The following is a 10,896-nucleotide window of genomic DNA, read 5'->3' as shown; positions in this document are numbered from 1 at the left end:
CCCCTGCCTGCATTGCAATGTACACTGATGCCGGTGCTCCAACACAGTCTTTTAATTGAAACCACCCCTAATAGCAGGTTTTAATCCCCAACACAATGCGAGGGGGGAAAGTGGTGTTGTTGTTTTTTAAACAGCCTTCTGAGTATGTTATCTTCCCCCCTTCCTTTCCGTTAATTTCTTACGAGTGTGTGTGTGTGTGCGCCTGTGTGTAGAGAGAGTTGTGTTGTCTATTGCAACATAACTGTCACACTTCGAACGTCCTATCACCGTCCAAACACGTTGCAACAACTATTCTGCCTTCCTCCCTTCGGCCAAACTGATAAACCTAATTTGACTTTTATCCCAAACGTGCCATCTTTGTAGAAAGGGGGGTGGGGGGCAGAGAAAAGTGCAGTGACTCTTTTGAAGACGTTAACCCTCCTTCTAATAGGACTGTTAGGTTGCCGGTACCCCCGATTCCCCCCCCCCAAAAAATATATTCTTGGACATCGAAGAATTTAAAAAAAACAACACACACAGTATACATACATAACCATGCGTTTCTTTTTAAACATTTCAGCGGAAAGCTTTGTTAGGCCAGTCAGTACAGATGCTATGCAAGTTGTTAATGCCCCCCCCCCTTCCAACCGTGAAAGAAAAGAATGGAGGGGTGGGAAATCTATAGGAGAGTTGGGTTAAAACAGTTTCTCCCGCCTTAAAAATGCCAGTTTTGGCCGCTAGGAGGCAGAGTCAGATCAAAAAAGCGCCACGAACTTGCACTTGATCAGTTTCCCTTCTGTGCTTCAGTTTCTCTACGTTTTTCGTTGGAGGGGTGGGGGCGGTGTTTGTGAGCATGTGGAGGTTCCCCCCCTCCTTCTCAGTCCAAGTAATTTCACTCCCCCCCTTTGTTCTTAATTTTATCTTGTTGTGTTGATGCTGGGGGAAAGAAGCAAAAGCATCCAGTGCTTAGAAATGACACCTTCCCTGGCCCTCCTTTCAGATTCTCAGTTGCTGTGATACCCAGTCCCAGTGGCCCTCCACTGGAAAGAAACAGCAGAAAAAGACTTCTGGGTTGATCAGGAGTGCTAACAACTTGGCATTCAGTTTTGCCCCTTCTCAAAGGAGAACATCCCTAGGTTCTTTAGTGCAGAGATGAGCCAGAGACAATAAAAAGGGCTGAGATGTTACCTGAATTCTTTTTTTTTTTTAAATGTATATGCATATACATTTAAATATATACACAGCCACCCACCCTGGCGTTGCTAAGGAGTTGCACCATGGAAGACGAAGCTTGCGACTGCAAAGAGCCAAGGGTGTGAATTTCTTTCCAGTGACTTCTCATTTCTTTGGCTTGACTTGAAAAGCATCTGCTTTTGTTTGGGTGGCTTCCCCTGCTTCTTCCAGCCTTATTTGAAATCAGATAGTTGTTGTTGTTTTTTTTAAAAAAAAATAATTTCATTTTTCTAAAAAAGGGTACTTTGAAAAGAGAGTGGCTGGCCTGAGCCGACAGGCGAGGAAACATCCCGGCTTGGCCTGCACGTGTTTGCCCCTGAAGGTTCCCCTTCCTTGGGCTTTTCTCCCTCGCCATTGTGCTTCTTCCCAAGTTCGTTTCCATTCACCTAAATGCTGCATGCTCCTTCCCACCCTTTCGGTGTTTGTTTTAAAAATACACCCTCCCCTCCAAGCTTGGCTTTCACGTGTGGTTTCTAACCGTTAAACTAATCCTATGGTACACGTGGAGGTAAACTCGAAATTCGGCTGCTGCTGGGTCATTTCTTATTTTCATTTTTTTTAAAGGAGATTTTTGCTTTGTTTCATGGTTTGCAGGCAAAGCTTGATGAAAAATCCAAATACGAAAATATATATATTTTCTAACCTGGAAAGTGTTTCCTCCCCTCTCTTTTCTACTTCCTTCCGTCTTCATCTCCTAGCCTTTGGAAAGAGGTGAAATCCATGGCACAGAGTAGAGAGGCTTTGTTTTTGAATTTACCCACTCTCCTCCCCCTGTGTGCTCTTTCTTTTTTTAAAGGTTAACGCTTATAAAGAATAGCTACAGATATCAATTTTTTCTTGCAGATCTCTTGTCAGAGGAAATTTTAAACAGCAGAATCAAATGCACAAATATCTGGGTGGCTGAGGCTATGGAATTAAAAAAAAATGTAGCAGGCAAATGAGCAGCAGATATGAACTGGATCGCCCTATGAGGCACCTGGTTTAAAATAACGGCAGGAATAATGTTGTCCCTTGATTCTTTACCTTACCGAGCCAAGTGGGTTTTTTTAATGTTGCTCCATCATTCTTTTTAATTAGCAATCATTTATGTTAAGAATGGGGGGGATGAAGATTAGGGGGGGGTTAGATGTGTATGTTTGAATATCTTGTTATTTTCGAGAACTTTTGTCTCCTATAAAATTAATTGGTGGAAATGTGAAAGAGTAATCAAAGCTTCTGAGCTGCTGATTTTGCTGAGAACCCATCCTGGATTTAGAGATTTTCAGAAATCTCTTTCTAGTGTTTTGTGTATGCTGGTGGCTATTGTTTAGCATCACTTGAACTTTTAACTGCCTGGAAAAGGTACTGTCTGCTGTGCTAAACCATGTTACTCATTTCATGAACACATCAGGCCTAAGAAACAAGAAAATGTTGCCGTTTAACTAACCAGAGAAGCAGGGGTTCCTATTACAGAGAAATGCTAAATTTTTCTGACATCTTGTTGCTCCAAAGTTTGCATTGAAAAAATAATCCAAGTTAAAATATCAGAGAGAGAGAGAGAGAGAGAGAGAGAGAGAGAGCGAGCGAGCTGTTGGGATTACCTGCCCTTGTGTTGCCACTTGGTCAGAAATGCAACCTGATATTCAGTCTTCCAGACAGAAAGAATTGCAATTGCCTTCATACTTGTTCTTTTTCTTTGGCACTTACGGAAAAACTAACATATGTGTTACCGTAAATGGTCAGTGAGCTTAGATGAGTGCCTCCACGTGCTGAAGACTTCAGCATAAAGAAGAATGCAACTCCTGTATTTCTGTAGTTGACCTTACCTTAAATCAGGAGTAATTCTGAAGGCCAGAAATTATAGCCATTTGTTCTATTTGGAGACCAGGTACGAGAGGTGCAGACTGACTTCAATATGATTTCATTCTGCTCGTTTGGGAGTTGCTCTCGATGCCCTCTTATACCCCTACTCCTCCTCCCCATAGTCTGCCTAGATAGCGCTGAAAATAAATTTAACTTAAATTTTCTGGGTTTTTTTTGCACCTTATCAAAACCTGTCCTAATATGGTGCAGTCAAATTAAAATCTATTTTTTGATTCTCTGTGGCTTTAAGTTCATTAAACGTGAAATTGGCTGCATGCTAAAGAAGGTCAGCCTGATTAACTGTTGAGGTGTTGGTCCTCCTGCCACGCTTCCTGTAACTGCTGCATTTGATATTTTGCAAGAATGCCATTTCACGTTTGTTTGTGGGTGAGAGGACTGGGTGGTAGCTGTAGGGGAAGCACAAGCCAGGCTGGATTTTTGTCATCTCTCTGTGAAATCCGGAATGCTTTATGGTCCCCCCTTTTTTGCCTGATTAATTCAAAATAAAGTAACAGGGCGGGGGGGGGGGGGGACTCCAGTACAGGTCTGTCTTGTTAAACTACCCGCCGGTGATAGGTGGGCACAAACGGGCTTCTTAATGGAGCTTTCTGGAGCTCCTACAGGAAATTAATCAACTCTGACAATATTAAGAAAGGTACTTTAAATCCAAATAAAAGACTTACCCCTTCTTGTTACGAAAACTCAGATTCAATTGGCTTTATACAGATTTTTAAACTTAGGAAGACCACCGGTACTAACATGTTTTTAAATGATTGGGAATTCCTTTCCTTGGGGGAGGGGGAAGTCCACCTCACACTAATTGGATTGTTTTCTTATGTCTCTGGTAGTATCATATTTCCTTAAATCTAAGCTAGCAGTTGCCAATAACTTGGAGACGTATATAATTTTTTTTCCTCCTGGGTGGCACAGTTGAAAATTAGAGATTTTTTTAAAGCAACAGTATATGTAGATTTTCTTGAATTACCATTATCTTCCTTTTCTGTTTGCCTTTTTTGCAGTTGAGATTCTGTGTATGGTTATATGTGTAGGACACAGAACATGCAAATGTGCCTTGAAAGAAGCAGCGGAGCTGTTTGGGTGCTGTTTGCCAGTTGACAGGCCAGCGCATGCAAGCTACTTTGCTTTGTGATTATGTGTACTTGTATTTTTGTAGCCATGTACACATACACACACTGGCTCATACCTGCAGCCTTAAACAATACTTGGTGCCTAAACATCTCATACTAGCCATGAATCCCCCCCCCCAACAAACCCATAGAACATATAAAACAGAAAGAGAGATTTGTAGAAGTAGCTTTCTTAGTCTCTCTTCTGAAGACCTTTGGAGAGTATTAATAACAACTTAATTTCCCTCCAGAGTTTTTATTGCATTGATTTGTTTGCTCAGAAGAGCATAGTTGCTTGGACCCTCTAACACAGAGACTCTAAAGGGGGGCCCTTCTTTAACAGTTACTCATATTAGAGATACTTTCCCTTCAGATAGCGCTGCTGATAAATTCGTTTTCCTGTTGAAATGACAACATGCTGTAAAGGGGAAGCTCTCTTGCCATCTTGCGGTTGGGACTGGACTGGCTTAATCTTGTTTGTCTGTTTTTTTAGAAAAGCATGCAAAAACTTTAGAAACTGGGGGGGTACGTTGAGTGCCCTTTTTCTGAAATCACCCCTTTATTTTAGCACAAATAAAGTCTTTTTTGTTCCTGTATGGCTTCTCTGTCGAATACAGGGGGTACCCCCTTGTGTTAGATTAGCCAGCAACATATTAGGGTAAAGGTGAGACACTGTAGTTCCCAAAGATCCTTGATTTTTTTTTTTTGAAACATCGATCTATTTTGTTCAGGGATAGCTCCCCCCACCCCTGTTCTTCCTTCCTTCTCCTCCCTGAAATATTGAAATTGTCCTTTGCCCCCCTCCTCTCTGAGATATTAAAGCTGTGTTTTTTTTTGTCCTCTCCAACTGTAGCCGAACCTCTAGAAGCCATTCTCACCGATGACGAACCAGATCATGGTACATTGGGAGCTCCAGAAGGGGACCACGACCTCCTTACATGTGGCCAGTGTCAGATGAACTTCCCATTGGGGGACATCCTTATTTTTATCGAGCACAAACGGAAACAATGCAATGGCACTCTTTGCCTAGAGAAGGCTGTGGATAAGCCCCCTTCGCCCTCTCCGAGTGAGCTGAGAAAAGCATCCAATCCGGTGGAGGTTGGCATCCAGGTCACGCCCGAGGATGATGATTGTTTGTCAACGTCATCTAGAGGAATTTGCCCTAAACAGGAACATATAGCAGGTAAATCGAGGCGATGGGGGGGGGGGAGCAATTGCAAGTTTATCGCTTGCCCATTTGAAGCCTGTAGTTCGCAGAAGGCCTGTAGTTTTGTTCTGCTAATTCATACGAAGCATATCTGTTTATATATGAAGCATATACATGCATACCATTTCCTTACGACTATCTGTAGATTCTAGAGTCCCATGTCGTGCCACTCAGTATGTTTCAGTTTTGGCTCTTCAATGAGCTGCTTTGTGTTTTTTTGTTTTTGCTTATTTTCTTAGCCTTAGTAATCCCATGCACTTCCTTTTTGAGTCGTCTTGCAGGAAGCACTAATGTAACACTGGGGGTAGCCCCATCCGAACATGCCCAGATCACCCAAGGGAGAAGTCTGGGGAGTAGGCGTCCCTTCAGCCTCCATGGCTATGCCATGCTACATGCTTATAAGCCCACACAAAAATGTTAGCACAGCTATATGTTTTAGCATCATGTGGCAGTTCTGACATTTCAACTAGTGCTTCTTACAGTAAGTACGTGAAGTCCCCTGTCTTCCATGCTGTGAACATGTACTGCAAGACCCGATTGGATGTCCCTTCCTGAGCCAGGTCTGTTATGTATTTAGAGTCCTGTGAAGCCTCAGCAAATGTGGGCCATGAACCCAGCCCTCTCTCCAGTTCAAGTCCTGCTCGTGGTTCTTTGGGCTTAGAGGTCCACTGAATTCCCCTTCAAGCGGCAGAGCCAGAAAAGGTTTCTGCTTTGGGTCCTCTCTTAAGCCTGAGCTTCATTAGTGCCGGCTTGTCAGAGCAGACAAGAAGTCCAGCAGCATGGAACCCACTCCCCAAACATGCAGACGCACGTCTTACAAAACGGTCCATGCACACAATTAATTCTGCAGCATCAAGTGCCTTCACTCCAAAATTTGAGTCTTAGCAGCACCCTTGACTGCTCGAACTGGCTGCATAGTCTCTCTGGGTTCCCCCCCCCCTTTTAATTATTATTTCTTGCAAACTCGAGAAGGGGCTGGGGGTGGGGAGGAAGGGTTAACATCACCCAGCCTCCGATCCATATTGGCTGTCACTGCGTGGGTTGTAATTAAAGGCAGCCCCTTGGCGAAGTGACACAGCTGACCTTGACTTTCAGATGCCATTTTCCACTGCCCAGGCCAGAGTAGAGAGGGCAGTTGCTGAAGCGCACAGGCCTGCTTCCTGGAAAAGTTTAAGGGCATGCTGGAGATTTCAAAAGGTTGGTTTGACAGAGGAGGAGGCTGCTTTCTGCAATCCTGCCTCCTCAGCCAAATGATAAATGCTTCCCCCCCCCCCGCTGTCTCTTGTCTCTGATGTGGTTTTGACAGATGTATCTTGATTTTCTTCTGTGGCTTTACACTGCCACATGTCACCCATACAAATGTCCGAGGTGGGTTGGCTTTTCGGGCATGCGAACGATCTGAACGTGTAATTTAAGGGAAAAAAATAAAATGTAACGGGTGCCGTTCCCTGCAGTTAATCGCTTTTTCTCTCCCCCCACTTTTAATTACTGGCAAGACGCTGCAGTGTGCTGCCGTGTTTTAAATCGAGGCGAAAAGACGTTTGAAGTTAATACAAACGTGGATAGGTCTGTTTGGCTAATAAGGCCTGTTTTAGTTGTTAGGATCCAGATGGCGAAATGGGAACAGCATCTCTTGGCCTTCAGTAGTGCTTGAAAAATATGCAGCCTCCCAGTCGACATACGCATCCGATAAAAGCATGAGGGAAGGCCAGAGCAGTTTTGCATAAAGTGTCACTTGGGCTATTGTTTGAACAGCCTCAGGGATGTTACAGCATTAAAAGGAGCACAGTATGTAAGTCACATGTTGTCTTGCCTATATCTATCTATCTAGATAGATATATATCACATACACACACACACACACACTGAAATAAGAGAGCAATTCACAGGCCACATAAACTGGCACAACCTTGTCAATGCTGGTAGATCTGGAGCAAAATGTGGTCTGGGACTTACTTCCTATGGCAGCTGTAGGGACTAACAGGCTTTTTCCTTTCTAACCTCCTATACAGTAATTAAAATCCACTTTGCATGTGTATCTTTGGGAGGGTGTTGTTGCATTGTGTGTGTTTGTGTGTGAGACTGAGAGAGAGCACACTTTCGTATAGTGTGACATGAGATTGAAGCATTAAATTGAACTACAATTTTTTTGGTGGGTTTTTTTGGGGAATTTGTGAGTGCAGGCTTTTGACATTTGGGTTTGAATTCAGGCCTGTCAGCCTGCCGGTGGATTGTGCAGGGTGAAGGGATTTTGCAGGGAGTGAAATGTACAAGACAGTGTGCAAATTTCAGTGCCGAAAATGCAATTTTTGATCACAGAGAATGGGATCCTTAGAAAAGCATTAGCAGTTAGAACACAAAGAAGGGATATACTTGCAAATGAATGCCAGACCCAGAAGCAGTGCTCAGATCCAAATTTTAATTTGCTGCATTTGCAGTTCTGAGGAATTTTGCATTTGGGTGAAGTTTTAATGCTAAGAGCACGCATGTGTGTGTGTGTGTGTGAGATACACCACCACACCCATAATTTTTTTCCTGTAGAGAGATTTTGTCCATGTCTTTAGTAGCATTTCCATGCCCCTGTGCATATCTAAATCTTTTCATGCTGTTGGTTCTTTGGAGAAAACTACCATATAGAACAAGCTAGAGGACATCTTTTTCTGACTCAACTGGATAAGAGCTTTCAGATTTGACAGGATTCTGTAGGTGTTAAAAGCAACATATCAAAACAGAAAAGATGATGCAGAACCAGGATAAACATTGACCCTCTTTCCCCCTGGAATTTAAGTTTTTGCTTTTAATATCTGTGTCTGAAAAAGAGTTCTGTGAAACTAAAAAAAAGAAAAAAAGCCTCCATCCACTATTTTGAAAATCAGATGGCCCACTAAGAGGTAATTCTCCACTTGTTCTGAATTTCACACTGACTTACTGCCAACTCTTAACTATTTTAGTTCCACTTCTATGTCTTGTGTAGCCCCTTCATTCATATGACTGTAAATTGCAGACTGTTTCCCCTAAACTTTATACTGAAGTTTCCATGGACCTGTATTATCTATTTTATATAACTGCTTGTCTGAATGTATGTAGATCTCTGTGTATACATTTCGAATACCACAATCCTCAGCATAATTCTGTGTCCAAGTTACTCTAAGAAAGCAGTGCTCCTGTTTGTCCAAACTTCTGATTATTTTGATCCTCTTGGTCACTTAGATAAATAAGGTAGTATTTTATGTGTATTATAAAAAGCAGCATGCTACATTTAAAATAATGAAAACTGCAGCCTTATTAACTTATCTATAGCGTGTAGGCTGAGCGACTGCAGCCTAAACGTACAGCAGTGACCGTTATGTCACGTGCCGTCCACGTTCTGAGAGGGAAGGAGGTATGATTAGTGAAGCAGGCGCCTGCCGGAAGGGATTTCTGATCTTCTGTGTACTGCAGGCATGCTAAATCACCAAATATGGAGTAACCCTTCGATGATGTAACACGGTATTTACATATCGAACGTCTCTGTTTAGAAGACAAAACACAGTGTCTGTCAAGCAAGAATTAAGTGGGGTGGGGAGTGGGGAGCAGCAAGGGGGTACCAAATAGATTGCTGGGTCCAAAATGTGACAAGCATTTGCAAGAAGAAGTAAAGCTTTTGTTCTGTATGTTGTCGCTCTCTTCCTGAACTCCAGCCATTTGCATTGCTTGACTCAAGCCAGCCTGCGAGTAAGCGAACGGCTCAAAAGTGTAAAGCATGCAGGATTATCCTCCTGCCGGAAACCAGTGTCATCTTGCCACTGGTTGGCATTAGTGCTTCTCACAAGCAAAATGCATTGCTATCTCTTTAATTCATTCTCTCAGAAACAGGCAATAGTGATTCTGGTTTTTATTTTAGGGATGGGAAACTGAGTCTGGTGTAGTAGAGCGTTGCTCAAGATGATACAGGGAGTTTAGAGCAGAAAAAGGACCAAGGTTCAGATCTGCCAGTCCTCAGGGCAGCCTTCTCTCAACTGGACCTTAATATTAGTGGATGCTTTCAGCCATACTTTCCTTGTTCTCCTAAAAGAGCTCTCTGAGGTAATTTTTAATATTTCAGGATAAATGTGACATGCAAGAGACCGGGGTTTGGTTAAAAAAAAAAAACCCACCCAAAAGAGTCGATTCTGGATTTTGTTAAATATAGAAAGACCGGAACAGAAAAGATCTTGTACCTCATTTGTTAATTTAGAATAAGCACCCCCTCCCCCGTACAGTTTCCTTTCGTCCCTGGCACTGAAAAGGTGGTGGTCATAATGGTGAGAAAGACACCCCTTTAACCCTATTTTTCCTTTATGAATTTGTAGTTAGAGTTCTATCCTTAAATTTTTTAAAAAGAAAAGCCCAGAATAGTTAACACAAGGAGCAATATACTTGTCCCTAAGGGCTGGTGGGACTGCTGATGGACACAGGTGTGTGGAAGGAGAGGGGACAAATGACACTTGGTTCCTGGAAGGCAAAAGGAAGGGCTATTGCCCACTAACTGGCTGGTGTGATGAATGCATATGTGTTTGTGGGGGGGCAGTGCACAGGTTGAATTCTGCTGCATGTGGGTGAGTGGATTCGGGCAGTCTATGCAGTGACCGGGTTAAGAGACGAGGTCACGGTTTAAACCATGCCTGAGAATGCAGTAAGGTGGCAAAAGGGTCTTATTAGGGTTTTTTAGGCAGTATAATTTCAGGTGATCCAACTAGCATTTTATATAATTGATCTGTGGGATCCAGTCTCCATAATTAAGAGTGTACCTGTTTATTTTTTGAGGCTGTTTTCTGGTTTTGGTGTGTTACTGTAATGAGGAACGGAGGAGAATATTAAAGATCGGCTCTCTAAGTGGGAGCAGCCATTTATTCCACAGGAAATGATCAATATATCTTCACATCCCTCCCCGACAAGTCTGTAGACCTTTTGGTGGTGTGCAAATATATTTCTTCTTTACTAATCAATGAATTGATAAATTGGTTAAAAGTCGGTCAGTGAAAAATTGTATAATGTGTGGGTGCCACCTAGTTTAGAGTTGGGAAAAGGGGTTGCCATAAGTCAGCTGTGATTTGACAGCAAACAAAACACCCTAGTTTTGGGTATTCATAAAGGATGGGAGTCACTGGTTCCCTTCTGCTAAGTGATGAATTGTCCACTGAAAGAAAGTTCCTTCGACAGCAGAAGCAGTCTTCATCCAGTGGAAGATTTGTCACTTAGTGGAAGGGGAGCCACTGGATCCAACCTGATATTGTTACTGATACAATGGAGATAGGTACCTCCCCCAAGGATCCGGCACCGTAGGTTTTGACAGTGAAAGGGAAACTGCAGAGGATGGGGAGAGACAAAGTGAGAAAAGCAAATTCAGCAGCATGTACTTGGGCTCCCTTTTAGTGGCAGGGAAGAACTGTATAGAGATTTCAAAACTCTTCGTTGCTGGTAACATATCCGCTGTAAATTAAGTTATTGCTGCTGCCTTATACGTCGGTTTGTGCAAGGTAATTTACA

General features: G+C 42.8%; 1 protein-coding gene across 3 annotated transcripts in view; it reads left to right on the top strand.

Annotated features, from left to right (window-relative positions):
* The window catches only part of BCL11A (B-cell CLL/lymphoma 11A), a 210,780-nt gene that overhangs the window by 2,103 nt on the left and 197,781 nt on the right, over positions 1 to 10,896 (top strand). For all 3 annotated transcript variants that reach the window (XM_015425497.1, XM_015425496.1, XM_015425495.1), the window contains exon 2: positions 5,035 to 5,364. In XM_015425497.1, coding sequence (XP_015280983.1) covers positions 5,035 to 5,364 — 330 coding nt within the window. The remainder of the gene's footprint in view (positions 1 to 5,034; positions 5,365 to 10,896) is intronic.

Source organism: Gekko japonicus, unplaced genomic scaffold (assembly GCF_001447785.1).
Source record: "Gekko japonicus isolate JY-2015 unplaced genomic scaffold, Gekko_japonicus_V1.1 scaffold480, whole genome shotgun sequence".
NCBI lineage: Eukaryota > Metazoa > Chordata > Lepidosauria > Squamata > Gekkonidae > Gekko > Gekko japonicus.
This window is presented reverse-complemented; position numbering and strand designations above follow the sequence as displayed.